We start from the raw sequence: 17,062 nt of genomic DNA, 5'->3' as shown, positions 1-17,062 counted from the left end.
TATTTAACTTTTACAATTTTCACCTCGCTGACGTCGCTTACGGTTTAACACCATGACAATAAATTGTAATAGAAATACAGTATTTATATACTTAGAGACTTTTGTCTTTTGTAAAGAGGCTAGTTGTACACATCACACACACACACTGCCCTGTGTCCCACCATACAGGCGAGGGGGCGTGGTCACCGTGTTGTTACATAAACGGTCCTTAGCTTGTGACCACCGGTGCAGCAGCAGCAGGGCGCTTCAAGGTTTACAAACCTCCTTGAAAGATATACATTTATTTTTGATATAGAAGAGCACGTGTCCAGCAGAGATCATCGAGCCTTTGTGGATGCTGCCCTTCATCACTACTGGAACCCCTGAACTTCATTGATAAGGTGGTAGGCTAAACTTTCATGGCATTAATGTCAATGTCAACTTGACCCTGAATTCAGATTTGTTAAGAATCAGAGCAGATATAATCCACATACCATAGCTTAACGTGTGTCAGTGTTGCATTGGCAGATCATGTGGTTTTAAAATGTTGTGGTGGAGCTGCACAGTTTAGTTAGTGTGCAATAACAGCTGTTAGCTTAGTTGTCATACAGTTAACTAATCTAGCACTTTAATGTCATTGATCAAGTAACGTATTCTCTGCTTCTAGAAAGCGCCGAATTGTATACAATAACATAAATAATTATTATTTATTATAGGTTTGACTGACAGGTTGAAGATGGCGGCCTCCTTGCTCAGAATCGGGCGCCTGGGCTCTCTCAAGGTAATGTAATGTCAAGCACATACTGAAGGCATTGTTCAAGGCATGGCATACGTTTGATGTTGTAGGAAGTATTTAAACAACGTTTAACGTGATTTGTTCGGTAAAAAAAACAGCGATCTTGCGTGCTTTGGGGATTTAGTTAGCATCTTGCCTAAGCTAGGTAGCTAACATGTAACAGTGAGTTGGACAGCTGGCGCGACTGTGCAAAGTAAAACCGTTTATCAACACTTTGCATATCACTTAGGAAAGTGTCCGTTTTAAGATGTTATGTCGATGTAGTGTTTTGATAATTGATCTGTTTAAAAAAAAAAAAAAAAATCCTGTCTACCAGCCATCGCAGCAATCAATGTCTGTCAACTTTTGTTGGGGCCCAGCTCACTGTAGCGCACGAGGCCTGCTTATCATTCTTGTGCCCTAATGTTGAACATAACATTCAGAAGTTTACCCTTGGTCTTCACACACACACACACACACACACACACACACACACACACACACACACACACACACACACACTTGGTTTATACGTGGTGACCCTATACAACCCAACATTTAGTTAATATGGTGACCCTATACACCCCAACATTTAGTTAATACGTGGTGACCCTATACACCCCAACATTTAATATGTGGTGACCCTATACACCCCAACATTTAGATAATATGTGGTGACCCTATACACCCCAACATTTAGTTAATATTGTGACCCTATACACCCCTACATTTAGTTAATATTGTGACCCTATACACCCCAACATTTAGGCTAGTTAATATGGTGACCCTATACACCCCAACATGTTGTTTATATGTGGTGACCCTATACACCCCAACATTTGGTTGATACGTGGTGCACCTATACACCCCCTATTAGTTTGGTCACGATCAGTTGTGTGTAACTTGCTACAGTCAATTGATGTGTGTGTGTGTGTGTGTGTGTGTGTGTGTGTGTGTGTCTGTGTGTGTGTGTGTCTGTGTGTGTCTGTGTGTCTGTGTGTAGTGTGTTCAGGCAGAAGGCTGGAACACATTGAGGAGAGCTCCTGCTGCATCTGCTACGTTTTGCACCAAGTCCGATGCTGGTGGTCCCAAGAAGCCCAAGAAGAGTGGCACAAGTAGGTTTTGAACAGTGTATTTCATGTCAGAAAGTACTTTATGATATTCATTTCAATATCATAACATTAAAATAGATGTCACACCTCATTCTCAATAACAGAGTTCTCAAATTGTGGTACAAGCACTGAAATTGTCTAGACTGAAACTCCCCGTTATAAGAAGTTGAACCTTGTAAAGTGGGCATATTCTTGGACTTTTCAAACACTGTATCCTCTGAAGATTTCATTTAATGATAACATTGACATTTGCAGTAGTGGAATGGTTGAAAACACCTTCTGAATCAGGTGAAGAACTCCACTAGACACTACTGAAACAGAACAATATTCTTCCCATAAAAAGCCAAACAGGATCCAGTCTCACAATTCTGATGAAGCAGAAGAGTCAAAAAGCAGCCCGGAGGATTGACACAATGCCAGCATGAGACTCAGACATTGTTTGGTGCTGAAAATTTAAGTAGAGGTGCATCTTTTCTGGAAGAAACATTTAGGCCAAGCTAAAAAATAGAATTACCTAACTTGATGGTGCCCTATTTTGAAGTGTTTACTACTCCAGGGTTTTTGAGAAACATTTCCATAACCAACTGAGAATCCTTCAAGAACTTGTCTCAAATTCACTCAAGATTGACCATCAACATGAAGTCACATAGAAGAAAAGTTTGACCATGTACTGTTCATAACCGATCAGATCCTGAAGACGGTCTGGATGCTGACGCTACACTTACGTTCCAGCCAGAAATGACCACAGAGTTTTTCAGCTTTTTTGCAGCCCCTGCAGCTGAAGCCACACCCGCTGTCGAAGCTGCCGCCCAGGCCGCAGAAGCCTCTGCTGAAGCTGTCCCAGAGGTTGCAACTGCAGAGGTTGTAGCTGAAGCCCCTGCTGCCACAGAAGCTGTCGCTGAGGCCCCCGTGGAGGCTGCGGCTGAAGCGCCCATTGAGGCTGTAGCTGAGGCTGCCCCAGCTGAAGCCGTCGCAGAAGCTGAAGCCGCCCCCGTCGAGCCTGTAGCTGAAGCTGCCCCAGCTGAAGCCGCTGTGGAGGCCGTCGCAGAAGCTGTAGCTGCCCCGTGGAGGCCGTTGCTGCACATGGCCACAGAGTTTTTCAGCTTTTTTGTTCCAAGAGTCCCCTAGATATCTTTTTGTTGTGCTTGTACCACCATTTGATTCCCCTTTCAAATGTTATTTTGCCTAATTGATGAAAATTAGAAAAACTTTTTCCTTCAGCAGGTGTCGGCAAAGAAGGATGTAATGTAATTCTTTTTCCCACAGATTTCCATAGTGTAAGATGATCAGATCTTTCTCAGATACTATACTTGTATGGCTATGAAGTATTGTGCCAAAACACGTGATGAAATCATGCATTTCTATAATGGTACTACAAATACAGATATTGGTATGTCCCAGATACAATGGTGCGGTTTCTGGCTAAGGTTTCTCTTGTGCCCACTATCTTTTACAAACGGGCACATTTCTTTAGTCGATAAACAACTTTTTATACACCACCTTTCAACGACACATCCTCCAAAATTCTTGCCAGGCATAGCCGGTTGTGGGTAAGTTCTGTCCAATGTTTGCGGGACTTAACAGCAAAGTTGGGGCATATTGGCGTCCAAGTCTATAACTTGGCACATTTGGTCGAAATTAATGCATCTAATCTGTTTGCCTCCTCCGTCCTAGAAAAATCAGAGCCCAAAACATACTTCGATTTAGAGAAAATGTCCCAGCACAGGACATATGTGGATTTCCCCAAGAAAGACGTGCCCGCAGCAGCAGTTTTTGCGGCTGCAGAATCTGCAGCCACTGCTAAACCCGTCGTCGAAGCTGTCGTAGCTGAACCGATCGTTGTGGCTGAAGCTGTAGCTGCCGCCCCTGCAGCAGAAGCTGCCCCCGCTGCAGCTGAAGCTGCACCCGCAGTCGAAGCCGTAGCAGAGGCTGCACCCGCAGTAGAAGCCGTAGCAGAGGCTGCACCCGCAGTTGAAGCCGTAGCAGAGGCTGCACCCGCAGTTGAAGCCGTCGCAGAGGCTGCACCCGCAGTAGAAGCCGTCGCAGAGGCTGCACCCGCAGTAGAAGCCGTCGCAGAGGCTGCACCCGCAGTAGAAGCCGTAGCAGAGGCTGCACCCGCAGTAGAAGCCGTAGCAGAGGCTGCACCCGCAGTTGAAGCCGTCGCAGAGGCTGCACCCGCAGTAGAAGCCGTGGCAGAGGCTGCACCCGCAGTTGAAGCCGTGGCAGAGGCTGCACCCGCAGTTGAAGCCGTGGCAGAGGCTGCACCCGCAGTAGAAGCCGTAGCAGAGGCTGCACCCGCAGTCGAAGCCGTAGCAGAGGCTGCACCCGCAGTCGAAGCCGTAGCAGAGGCTGCACCCGCAGTCGAAGCCGTAGCAGAGGCTGCACCCGCAGTCGAAGCCGTGGCAGAGGATGCACCCGCAGTCGAAGCCGTGGCAGAGGCTGCACCCGCAGTTGAAGCCTCCGCAGCTGAGGCCGCTGCCCCTGAAGCTGCTGCTGAAGCACCAGTTGAGGCTGCCCCTGCAGCTGAAGCCACACCCGCTGTCGAAGCTGCCACCGAGGCCTCAGCACCCGCTGAAGCTGTCCCAGAGGTTGCAACTGCCGAGGTTGTAGCTGAAGCCCCTGCCGCCGCAGAAGCTGTCGCTGAGGCCCCCGTGGAGGCTGCCCCCGTGGAGGCTGCGGCTGAAGCGCCCATTGAGGCTGTAGCTGAAGCTGCCCCGGCTGAAGCCGCTGTGGAGGCCGTCGCAGAAGCTGAAGCCGCCCCCGTCGAGGCTGCAGCAGAAGCTGTAGCTGAAGCCGCCCCCGTGGAGGCCGTTGCTGCAGAGGAGCTTGTAGACCCCGCCGCAGTCGTAGCTGAAGCTGCCGCTGCTGCAGAAGAGCTTGTAGACACCGCCCCAGTAGTGGCTGAAGCTGCAGCAGAGGAGCTGACGGCTGAGGCCGTACCGGTTGAGGCATCTGAGGGTATACACCACCCACACCCCCTCTTCCCCCCACAAACCCTCCTCTCTCTCCTCCTCTGTGGACCCTACAGTCTACCTACCAAGTCATATTTTCATTTCCATTTTATGTTAATAATATATTCCTGTAAGTGTAAGGATAACTTGTAATGATACCCGATATCACAAAAAGCGCTTTTTTGCTCTGGCTTTTGCGCAGCTTCATTGGCTTACCTCAGTAGTGGGCTTATTTATAACATAACCTATTTGCTATTTATCCCCTCGAACTACCTCAGTTCTACCTCATTGCAGCCATGTAGACTCAAGACCCACACAACTCTCTCCCCCGCCTCCCTTCTCCCACCAACTCTCCCGGCGACCACCCCTGCATTTGGGCTCCTGTGGGATTGTGCCTTCATGCCTGATGTATAACTGTGCTGCTTTGACCACTGGCGCATGTTCACTAAATCCATCTGTATTCTGCACTGCATCGTCACATGCAATGGGGTCTGCACCGCACCGCACTGGTCTGCTTTTGCTCTGCATCATTTTCTGCACTTTCTTTTTGTCTATACCATGTCGTTCAAATTCTCAGTACTCATCTCTTTCGCTGCAAGTTTTTGTTTCTCAATGTCTAGTTCTCCTTGTCTGTTTATCCCTTTCTCCTTATCCTTATTATGTTGAATTGTTTCTACCTGCCAATTATGTTCTTATGCACAACCTGGGCTTAAAATGAACCATTTTCACTTGTTAGCACCAGTCCTGCCAAACAAGAATTTAGGAGCACAGTACACCCCAAAAAATTGGGGTTTCAGTAAACATCACTACAGATCAGTGTCGTGGATCTTTATAAGCCTACTACTGCTGAATGAGGGGGTGACTAAGACGAGTGACGGCAGATATGCAGAGAAGCAAAATGGATGGATTCCAGTTCTAAATATGTGGCCATTTTGGCTGTGATTGGTTACCCATCACTTCTCTGTGTATGGAGACCCTTACTAACCTGCCCATCTGGACACATCGTCTCTCAAACATATTATTATTTTTACCTCTTAGAATGGGACGGATTATAGTAATGTATAATATAAAAAAAACGTTATTACCAGAGATGCCTTATGAAGTTCTGAAAAACTTCCAAAACAATACTTTTGAAAGTATACTGAAAATAAATCGTTGGCTTATAATGTGAATTGAAAATGGGTTTTTCAACCCTGCTCTCTCTGTCTATCTCAAGGGGTGGTTTTCCTTTCCCCCTACGTTACCTAACCAATCAACAGTTTCAGTTTGAGATATTTGAAAAGGAGGAGGCTATCGCACTGGTGGTCCCAAATTCCAGGTCAAACTGGTCTCAATTTATAGCCCTGTGCATAACTCTTCAATTTCATCCCCTCTCCACCCACCTCATCCAAATATTGTTACAAGATAAAGATGTTCACCCCAAATGTGTATTGTTTTATAGCTCTGGCAACATTCTGTTGTATTGAAGATGTTTTATAAGGTTACTGTGTACTGTCAAAGGTAATGCTAATGTTATGGTCCTACTTGCCAGCTTTTTTGGCTTTTCGTGTTGCAACATTTTTTTTGTATTGAAGATGTTTTATAAGGTTACTGTGTACTGTCAAAGGTAATGCTAATGTTATTGTCCTACTTGCCAGCTTTTTTGGCTTTTCGTGTTGCCCTGGTTTGAGGCAGCAGCTGAGGGGGTTACGCTGTTAAATAGGGTCTGACACAATTTTTCATCACCTCCTTTCCCTCTTCTCCTCTCAATTTCTCTCGCACTTTTAACCCGGGAGTCGCATGATATCAGCCAGCCATTACTGGTGATCAGTAATCTGTAATTGATTGCCTCACCTTTGTTTGCTGTATGTCAGATGACTATGGAAATGTTGACTTTCCTTTCCCCCTCCTTTCTGATCACTGCACTCACTCAGTGAGTTTGAGTTTCCACTCTGGTTGCTGTGTGTGGAATCCAGAGTATTTAAATGGGAAATGAATTAACATTACTTGTTAAATGTACAGTAGTTATATGTGGGAATTCAAATTAGACATGTTTCTTTCCACTAGAGAACCCAAGTCTGCCAAGTGATGCCATGAGCTCCAAAGTGTAGCCCTGGCATGACACTTCACAGCCACCTAACCCGTTACCTCACCTTTCCCTCAACCCTTTCCTCTCTCACCCCTGTAGATACTTGATGTTACTGTGTCTACCACTCCCAGGTCGCTGTTTTTTGTGCATGAGGGTTTCAGTCACAGAATTGATGTGATTTTATTTTTTATTTGTATCCAAAAGCCAAAAGGGAAGATGGTTTCTACATGCATGGCCGTGGTCGAAGTCTCTCCATGAATATGAAATAATTGTTGTTTCTCTCAAACTCCCAGCTGCATTGGACCCCATCCAGAAGCTCTTCCTGGATTCAATCCGTGACTACTCTTCAAAGAGCAAGTAAGCAACAGGACGCCATTTCGGCTTTTGGTGTTTTATCATCCTCTTTGTCATCGTTCTGTCATTGCACCTTGTTTCTCCCTCTCTCTCATGACCTTTCTTTTCTTTTTCTTTCCCTCCTTCATCTCCCCCCCTCTCTCAGGGCTGCTGGTGGTATGGTGGATGCAGGCGCTGAGTACCAGAAGGCCCTGTCAGAGGAGCTGATTAAACTCCAGAGGCTCTACGGTGGTGGAGACCTCACAGCTTTCCCAGAGTTCAAGTTCACAGGTGAGTGTTGGTGATGGGCCCTGTTTTCAATAGCCTGTAAGGTTGACATTTTGATTTCATGGGCATGTGTAACTCGATGTTCGGCGCAAATCTCTCATAGTCTAAAAGTGTGATTTACATGAAAGTCAGATTAAGCGCACAGATCTGAAGTTAGGATTTTGACCAAATGACGCATGCTTCCATCCTCCTTTCTCTAAAGAAATAACTGATCTGACATGTCTTGATTGGCATAAGCTATGCAGTGAAAAACTAGCGTTGACTAATCCAATCATGGTAGATCAGTGATTGCTTCAAGGGTGGATATTATTCAAATATGACCATAGTTGAGGAAGGCCCCTTTTTAAAAAAATCACAGTAGAAATTGTCAAACATTTTGATGCGTGATTCTGTTTCTCATATACTTTTGTTTTTTTCTTCATTTCCTATTCAGAGCCGAAGTTTGAAGACTCAACCAAATAAATGTCAACCCGTCAACTTTTCTACCGTTGCTTGTCCTGCCTGTGCATCTGGTCTGAATGGACGTCTGCTAAATGACAGGGCCGGTTTCATGGATGCACATTAAGACTAATCCTAGACTAAAAAGCATCCATCCTCAATGGAGATTTTCCATTGCAAGTGTGATGTAAACCTGGGGGGTATTCCATCAACATCACTAAAGTCGATGTCTCTCAACTTGAAGGCTGGATTTTTTTTTAATAAATCTTGTGAGAGTTATCAAAATAAGCCTGGCTTGTCCTTTAGCGATGTTGATGGAATACCCCCCCCCCCCCCCCGAGACTAGGCTTAAGCCTTGTCTGTGAAACCGGCCCTTTCCCTGTCAAGTCAAAGCTTAAAAAATCCTCTTCCATCTATGTGGGAATGTTTCAGTAACATTTTTATGTGAATTAAAACCTAGATGTGTTTAGTATTGGAGGAGATGAGTTTAGAGCTGTAAAATATGCTTTTACATAGGATGATCCAGGAATGAGCTGATTGTTTGTTGTTTATTGAAAATAAACTCTGATCAATATTTGCTCAACCTGTCTCTTGCTGTATCTGTCTTCCGAAGCAATTCAACATGATTGAATATCAAAGTGTAGACTTGTTATTTTTGTACTGTACAGTTGCTCATCCTGATATCTCAAAACACATCATCATTTTGTATTTCATATTCACATATGACTTATATAGTCGATATAGTGCGTGGATAAGCAGGTGTTTCCAGACTGTTTTCAGTACTTGTGATAACTGGTACATGTTAGCAGGAATTGTGCATACAAGAGAGGATGTACATATTTCAGTTGTCACTGTTAATGATATTTCAAGAGTGAGTGGCATAGATTAAGGAGTTCGTGTTTGCTTTCATTGTGGCATTCCCAAGAAATGTAATGTTATTTGAATTGACTGATTTAACAAATATGATATATTGGTCGTGCCTACACATCATTATATGATATTTGGAGGCTGTTCACAATTGAGCCACTTCTCTCTTCAAGTGATCACTGATTTATAAATGTGATTGATTAGATTGGTCAAGGCTGCCTGCTTACTGCATTACTTACTAGTATGTATCAATCAATCAAGTTTATTTGTATAGCGCTTTTTACATACCGGTATGTCAAATGTCACAAAGTGATTCACAACAAAATAATGCTATAGAATATATACAAACAATATAATATGATGTAACACCAAATCATAGACCCCAGCCAGGATGCACATTTGGCGTTTTCACATCGTATTTTCCCTTCAGCTTTTCTCCAAAGTTTACACGCACGCGCACTCCTACTTCTGTTAATCCATGCGATGTTGCTAGGAAACGACCAAACAAAACTCAGGTAAAAACGACACCTTTCCTTGCGTTCCGAAACGGATGAATGAGGTGGGCTTATAATAACTTTTATTTGTATAATAGCACTTTTCCTGCAAACGTTGCTGCTGATATATTTCTGTATACGCTGTCTGCTTTCTGAATATAACGAGCAACGTTCTCCTAATCGTGACGTAAGGTTATATCTCCATTTTTGTCAAAATTGAGTTTTTTACATAATCTGATCCATTAGGTGTTTATTAATGCCTGTGTGGTGTTATTTTTAAAATGTTGACATTTTTGAGTTAGTAATTCATAAAATACAAACAAAGCTTCCATCTCATTAAACATAATGGAATGTAAAAACTTTGACGCTCAATATCTCTGAACTGCCCTAAACGGAGATAGAACCTTATCATTCTAAGCTCACGTAATGTTAAATCAAGTTGCTGAGTTGTAGTTACAGCCATGCATTGTTAGCAGCAGTAACGCGAGTAACTGTAGACTGCAATATGTATTTGTTTAATTGTATTTAATGTTATTACTGTTGATGTTTATATTTCATCTAAGTATCCTTATTACTGTAGTCGGGCCTCATACAGGTCCGTTACATTACATTATTCTATCGTTGATGTTGATTGACGTTATATAATAGAGCTGTTCTGGCTCAGGCATTTCGTTGCATACTGCTGCTGTGTACTTTTACTCAATGTAATGACAAATAAACGAGACTCGACTTGCATCCCATTCGAGCCTGATGCGCTCTGGAGTAAAGGCTAGAACAAACAGGCTGTCCAACAATTACTATCCATGGGCCATCAGAACACTGAACAATAGACATAAGACAGCCTAACTTATAAGACATACCTGTAGACATAAATGTTCATAAATGTTCATCTTCAGGTGAAAAATGTGCAATAATTCTATTCTATTTATATATTTATATATTTTTACAGTATTATTTTAGTATTATAACGCCACTTTTTTTGTCTTTTAGCTTTTTTTTTCTTCTTTTTTTTTTTCTTTCTTAAGATTGTTGTCTTTATTTGCACTTATGACACCACGGACCTCATTGTCTCTTAGCTTGTTTTATAGCATTTTCACTTATTAATATTGTGTAATATTTGTTGTTTTTCTGTTTTGCACCTTCAGAAGAACCACTACAATTTCATTGTATAGGCAACTGTACAAGGACAATAAAGTATATTCTATTCTATCCTATTCTATTCTATTCTAAGTGGGCCAGAGCGGTGCACCAGAGAAGCCATAGACTAGGGAGAGGAAACGATGCCAAAGAAAGCGGCAAAGAAAGGTGGAGGGGGGAAGCAGGCAGGGATGACGGAGGAGGAGAGGCTCCTGGTCATGCAGCAGAGGGCCCAGGCAGAGGAGGAGCTGGTCAGAAGGAAGGAGGACATGCTTTCTCAGTTCCTCAAGGTAAGATGATCAAGGCAATTCAGGTGGCAATTCTCACTATCCAAATGCTGCCAGAGACTTTTCCTCTACTCTAGCCAATTCTCTTGCTCTCCTTTCGCGCCCCCCCCCCCCCATCTTCTACCATCCTCTGGCTTATACTCCACCCTTTCTTCTCATAACCAGGATAAGCTGCAGAAGGAGGAGAGGAACAGCGCAGTGAACTTGCACAAGCTGACGCAGCAGTGGCGAGCAGTTCTCCGTCAGACACGGGCAGCCGAGCTGCGCAGCGACATCGCTGTGCTCAGCCAGACCTTTGAGAGGGTGCTGGATCGCAAGGACAGTGTCATCAAGGTGAGATGTTTCCTTTGCCATAAACTTCTGTGGGTCACAGAAACTCTCCTAATGTTGATATTACTTTTTTTAAATTGTTTAAGTACATGAGGTGTGTGTGACTGAGGGACATCTCTCTCCCCCTCTCTCTCCCCCTCTCTCCCCCCCCCTCTCCTCCCCCCTCGCTCTCTCCCTCTCCCCCCCTCTCTCTCTATGTCTCTCTCTCTCCCCCCCTCTCTCTCTATGTCTCTCTTTCTCTCTCTCTCTACCCCCTCTCTCTCTGTCTCTCCCCCCCTTTCTCTCTCCCTCCCCCCCTCCCTCTCTCTCTATGTGTCTCTCTCCCTCTCCCTCCCCCCCTCTCTCTCTCTATGTGTCTCTCTCCCTCTCCCCCCCCCCCCCCTCTCTCTCTCTATGTGTCTCTCTCTCTCCCTCTCCCCCCTCCCGTCTCCCTCCCCCCCTGTGTGTGTTGTAGTGTTTGGTGTGTGACCTGGGCGAGGCGGAGCAGCAGTCGTCCCAGGCCCTGCGCTCTCACCTGCAGGGTGTGGACCGTCTGCTGGCGCTGCAGAAGGGCCGGCTGGCCTCCCTGGAGCAGCAGTGGAACAGCAGCCTGGAGGGACTGAGCTCCGAGTTTAACTCTGAGAGGTGTGTGTGTGTGTGTGTGTGTGTGTGTGTGTGTGTGTGTGTGTGTGTGTGTGCGTGTGTGCGTGTGTGTGTGTGCGCGTGTGTGCGCGTGTGTCTCTCAAACACACTTTTTAAAGCTGTGGAAATGAATGATCGTACTAGCTGTGTGTGTGTGTGTGTGTGTGTCTGTGTGTGTGTTTTACAGAGAGAAGGTCCTGACTCAGAACCAGCAGGAGTGTGCTTACCTGGAGGATGTGAACTTCGCCATGGAGCAGTATTACTCTGAGGTGGACGGTGAGGCCAGACAGGACTACCAGAGCACCAGAGATGATATCAAAAACAGGGTAGGTGATGACCTGACACCTTACAATAGAATTAGTCAATTCTTTACTGATCCTGTTATGGACATGAGGTTTCAATCATGTGTTAGTAATATAAGAGTTTCTTTTGTCCTCTGGATGGCCCCTCTCCTAACCTCATCACTATGAGCAAAACAATACAACTACTAACCAGCCGCAGGCCCTGGGTGGCGTAGCTCACTAAAGCCCGGGGCACACGCCGACCTGTACCTCAACCGCACGTGTGCATTTCATTTCGACTGCCATGTTAACGGGTTAGAGCAGACCATGTGAGACGCGCGTCTCACTCACGCTTGCTGCCACGACACGCCATCTAGCGTTAAAATTATCTGTTGATAGTCATATTGATATCATACCAGCAACATATACTACATTTTCTACATCTGTAAATATGTCATAATATAATAATAATAATAATAATAATAATACATTTTTATTTGTATAGCGCTTTTCCTGCAAATGTTGCAGCTCAAAGTGCTCCAATCATTATATATTCATAATTTAATTATTTAGTAATTAAAGTCATATTAAAAGCAATATTTTTAGTCTTGACTTGAACATATTAGCTGAGGTTGCATCCCTAATGTAAACTGGCAGTGCATTCCACAATTTGGGTGTATAAAATGATAATGCAGCCTCACCAAATCTCTTCTTTTTTAAAAGAAAACTTTTTTTCTTTTTGAAAAAATAATCAACACAATATCTATTTTAAATCAAAAGCCAGTCATAGCAGAAACCCCAAATAGGCTATAATTATATTATGTAAAAGAACATCAGGTGAAGGACAGTATTTTTCCTGCGGTTTCTCTCTCTCTCTCTGTCCCTCTCTCCCTGAACGAGGGTAAACGAAAACCATTGATCCATTGTACTCATTCTGAAGTACTTCACATATGTTTCCTGATTCCTGACGTGTTTTTCCTGTTCAGCCACAAGATGGTGAAAAGCCCCTTCTCTGGTTTATTGGGTAAACCAAAATCTTTTGCTGGTTTCTTTTGCCACAAATCTCGGTTTTCTCTTGCCACGGCAACAATGTGACAGATACATTTCCATCTTGCTTATGTTGCGATCAAAGCCATGTGAAATGACATGTCGTTGGAACGATTGTGAAATATTAAAACCAATAACAAATAGACAAGTAGGCTAATCTAAATTTATTTATTTAAATTCAATTATTTAAAGTAACTACATCTAGTCTAGCAAGTCTTACAAAAGTAAAGTTACATAAAAAATAAATATAAATATAAATGACATTTATAATGAAGTGAAATTAAACATTATATTATTGATGGCCATTATCAAAGGCAAACTCAATATACAAAGATAGAGCTGTCAGTAGCAGCTCCGCAGTAGAGCCACAACAGAAACGCTGTCTGTATGGGAGCCGCAAGCGTGAGAGCCGCAGCAGTTCCACCATGCACAGACGCTGCTGATATAGACGTTGGCGATGTGTTCGAGCCGTAAGGCACATGCCATGTAATTGCAGGGTTCCTGATTTGATTCAGGCCATCGACCTATCCTCCATGTCACCCCTCCTCTCTCTCACCCATCCTTACTGTCAATCTCTACTGTCTCTATCCCAATAAAGCAGAAATGCCCTAAAAACATGTTTAAATAAACAAAAACAACCCTAACCCTAACTACTAACCAGCTGTCAGGGGCTTTGAATGACCGTGACCTCCTGCCCCTCTCTCATTAGAACATCGAGGAGAAGCACGCGCTACGCATCCAGCTGGAGGGGACGGTAGAAGGCCTGTGGTGTCAATTCGTGCAGGCCCACCGCAGTTACAACGAAGCAACGGAGGACCGCCACATCGCCTTTGAGTCACTGCGTGCCCGCGACCAGCGCAGCGCCCAGGAAATCGACACGCAGATGAGGAGGCTGCAAAAGATGCAGGTCAGTGCAGGGAGGTTGATGACCACCATGAAGAGAGCAGCTGCCACTGTACACAGCAAGGCAGATATAGTCAAAGTGTTCCTGGTATGTAGTTGAGTACATTTTGTGTCAACAGTGTCATGTGAAAATGGATGTCTCCTAATATTATAAATCATAATCAAGAGTATCTCATGACCGTTGCTCTACCCTCTACTGAGTGTCTCTGTCTGTGTGTGTGTGTGTGTGTGTGTGTGTCTGTGTGTGTACATGAGTATGAGTGCTGCTCTACCTCAGTGGATCTGCGTGTGGTGTCTCCTCCTTCATAAATGTATAATGTACATCATTTCCCTTCTCCTCCCCCAGGACTCCATCTCGGCGCTGCGCTCCAGCCTCAACTCCAGCCAGAGGGAGAGTGAGGGGGTGGCGCGGGGCCTGAGGCACACCCGAGAGGAGGTGACCCTGCAGGCGCGCCAGCTCAAGGCCCAGCTGAGTCGGGCCCGAGCAGCCGAGAGGAGCCAGCTTGTTAACCTCACTGTCCACAGTAGCGCCGCAGCCAAGAATCTGCAGGCCGTTATTGCTAAGGTGCTTAACATACAGTACATACACACAGATTAAAGATGTTGAGTATCTACAGTACACACACACACACACACACACACACACACACACACACACACACACACAGGCCAGATAGGCTTTTACATACAAACTGACTGTTAAGATCGTGCTAATGTATACATACACTCACACTTCACGGACAGTCTCACTCGTCACACCGACACTCTCTCTCACTTAGGCCCTCGGGCATTTACACTCAGTCTCTCTGTCCTCATTCTGTCACGTCGGACGGTGCGTTGGTTCAGGGGGAGAGACTGCTGCGTCTGGCAGAGATGTGTCGCAAGCTGGAGACGGAACACGAGAAAGTCCTGCCTTTCTACGCCTCCTCTCTCACCGCTGAGGAGCAGAGGCAGGAGAGGGATAATGCTAAGGAACCACCATCTGAGGAACTGGCAAAGGTAGTAGATTGTGTGCGCACACACACACACACACACTACAGACACACACACTACACACACAGACACACACACACAGACACACACACACACACACACACTACACACACACAGACACACACACACACACACACTACACACTACACACACACACACACACACACTACAGACACACACACACACACACAGACACACACACACACACACACACACACACACACACACACACACAATGTAATAATGAGGTCATCTGATCATTGTGCCTGATGCCTCCTTGATTGTTAATCTTTCAAATCTGAATGGTTCCTGTGCTCAGGCCATGCTGAACTACTCAGTTCTGGACCGGTTCTGGCAGCGTTACAACAAGGTTCTACTGGAGCAGCTGTGCTTGAAGCGAGAGAGAGGGGACCTGACCCGGGAGAACCAGCAGCTGCAGGCCCTCTTGCGCCAGTACCTGGACGGCATCTCCGTTAGCGACGAGATCCTCCGCCATCGCAACCCTCTGCTCATGGTGTCCCAGGCCACCCTCGCGGTCCCGCCCACCGCCGTCCCGCTGTCCCACCCACGGCCCGACGCACAACGCAGGCGCCACACCGTCATCGAGGCGGCACATGTAGTGCAGCGTACATTGTAGAGGGACGCACGCGCACACACACTATAGAAAAAGGAAAACTATGAACTGGCTAGCTAGAGTTGACTCTGTAACTTTGACAGTCATGTGGATGTTGAACTCTGTTTTAATGTTGGGTGAATTGATTTGTAACGGTGAAGAGGCTATTACTGTTACCACTATTACTTTTGCCTTTATAGAAAAGTATACAACAGTTAGTTCCGACCAAGTAATTTGATTGGACAAGAGGCATTCCATGAGTGCCGATATACAGTATAACAGCACTGGGACTTTTAACTATAATGTAATCACTCAGGTGTTCTATTAAATGACCGTTAATACAAAGTAGCTAGCCTGTGGATGTTTGTGTTCGGGTTACTAGGCAACAGTACAGTTGAAGTTCAGTTGCAGAACTATTTTTTGTTGGCGGAGCCAAAATAAATGATTAAATAAACAGACAAATCATAATCTGTTGTCGCTTATTACTGTTAACTAATAAATGGCGCTGTGGAACTGTTGTATGAAAGCAAAAAAAAAAAGAAATGTTTGTATTCAGGGAGCAAAAACTTGTTTGCATGTGGACGAACCGCCCAAAACGAATATAAAAATCCACGTTTATCAAAAAAACGTATTGGTGTGGACAAGGCCTGAGTCTGCTTCTCCTGCAACATAAAGCAGACTCACAACCAACAGCCCAGTTTTGGTCATGACTGTATATGCATTATCCTAACAGATAATGTGTATTGCATCCACCTCACTACTATCTCTATGCGGAGTTCCTCTTTCTGTGTTTCCGCTGTATTAACTGTGGGTCACTCAACGTGGCATTTCCAGCCCAGTTGAAAGGCTTAGGGAGGCTATTCATTGGTAAATGGTAAATGGACTGCACTTATATAGCGCCTTTATCCAAAGCGCTTTACAACGGCCTCTCATTCACCCATTCACACAGAAATTCACACACCAATGGCGGCAAGCTACCATGCAAGACGCCGGCCCACTCACTGGGAGCAAATTGGGGTTCAGTGTCTTGCCCAAGGACACTTCAACATGTCGCCAGCCGGAGCTCGAACCGCCGATCTGCCGACTTTGCAATCATTAGACGGCAGCTCTACCTCCTGCGCCACAGCCTCCCCACAGTCAAACATTGGTTAACCATAATACCGTCTGTCCATGTTAGGTCCATGGTGGTCTGTATAGAATGATGAAGAGGATTCTAGGGGAGCATTTATAAACAACTGAAAGATATTGAAATGTTAAAAAATTATCTAAACGATGTCTGTTTGCAGTTAAAACTGTCTCTGAAAAAGGAGACGAGACGAGGAGGTACTACACGGAGGCCAGGCCTCCTCTAGGAAAGTGGTTTCTCATAGAAGTCAATGTAATGCACATTTTTGCATGGCAATATGTGATTGGCCAAATCACTGAAAATGGGTGGGCAGAGGAGGCCTGGCCTCCGTGTAGTACCTTTTTCCGCCACACGCGTGTATGAGTGCTGTTCTGCAGGATAAATATTAGAAATGGATGAAGTATTGTTCTGAATTGTAT

General features: G+C 45.0%; 2 protein-coding genes across 2 annotated transcripts; both read left to right on the top strand.

Moving 5' to 3' along the window:
- The first annotated feature begins 215 nt into the window (after window positions 1-215).
- On the top strand, window positions 216-8,527 carry LOC308161418 (ATP synthase-coupling factor 6, mitochondrial-like). The gene is made up of 6 exons (XM_080535434.1): window positions 216-380; window positions 696-760; window positions 1,758-1,869; window positions 7,179-7,242; window positions 7,385-7,509; window positions 7,940-8,527. Exons 2-6 carry the CDS (start codon window positions 716-718, stop codon window positions 7,966-7,968), a joined length of 375 nt encoding a protein of 124 aa, XP_080391560.1. The 5' UTR covers window positions 216-380; window positions 696-715; the 3' UTR covers window positions 7,969-8,527.
- Window positions 8,528-10,585: 2,058 nt separating this feature from the next.
- On the top strand, window positions 10,586-15,541 carry drc2 (dynein regulatory complex subunit 2; the record flags this gene model as incomplete). The annotated part of the gene is made up of 8 exons (XM_080535429.1): window positions 10,586-10,732; window positions 10,895-11,062; window positions 11,514-11,683; window positions 11,868-12,006; window positions 13,718-13,915; window positions 14,258-14,476; window positions 14,758-14,910; window positions 15,224-15,541. The coding sequence occupies 8 exons, from the start codon at window positions 10,586-10,588 to the stop codon at window positions 15,539-15,541; spliced, it is 1,512 nt and encodes a 503-aa protein (XP_080391555.1).
- Window positions 15,542-17,062: the final 1,521 nt, after the last annotated feature.

Source organism: Nansenia antarctica (genome assembly GCF_963989245.1).
Source record: "Nansenia antarctica genome assembly, chromosome: 7".
NCBI lineage: Eukaryota > Metazoa > Chordata > Actinopteri > Argentiniformes > Microstomatidae > Nansenia > Nansenia antarctica.
Note: the sequence above shows the minus strand (reverse complement) of the source record. Positions and strands in the feature narration are given on the sequence as shown.

Coding starts and splice junctions, on each gene's coding strand:
- LOC308161418 (XM_080535434.1), top strand. CDS start 716: ATGGCGGCCTCCTTGCTCAGAATCGGGCGCCTGGGCTCTCTCAAG. Junction 761..1,757: donor GGCGCCTGGGCTCTCTCAAG/GTAATGTAATGT, acceptor GTCTGTGTGTAG/TGTGTTCAGGCAGAAGGCTG. Junction 7,243..7,384: donor GACTACTCTTCAAAGAGCAA/GTAAGCAACAGG, acceptor CCCCTCTCTCAG/GGCTGCTGGTGGTATGGTGG.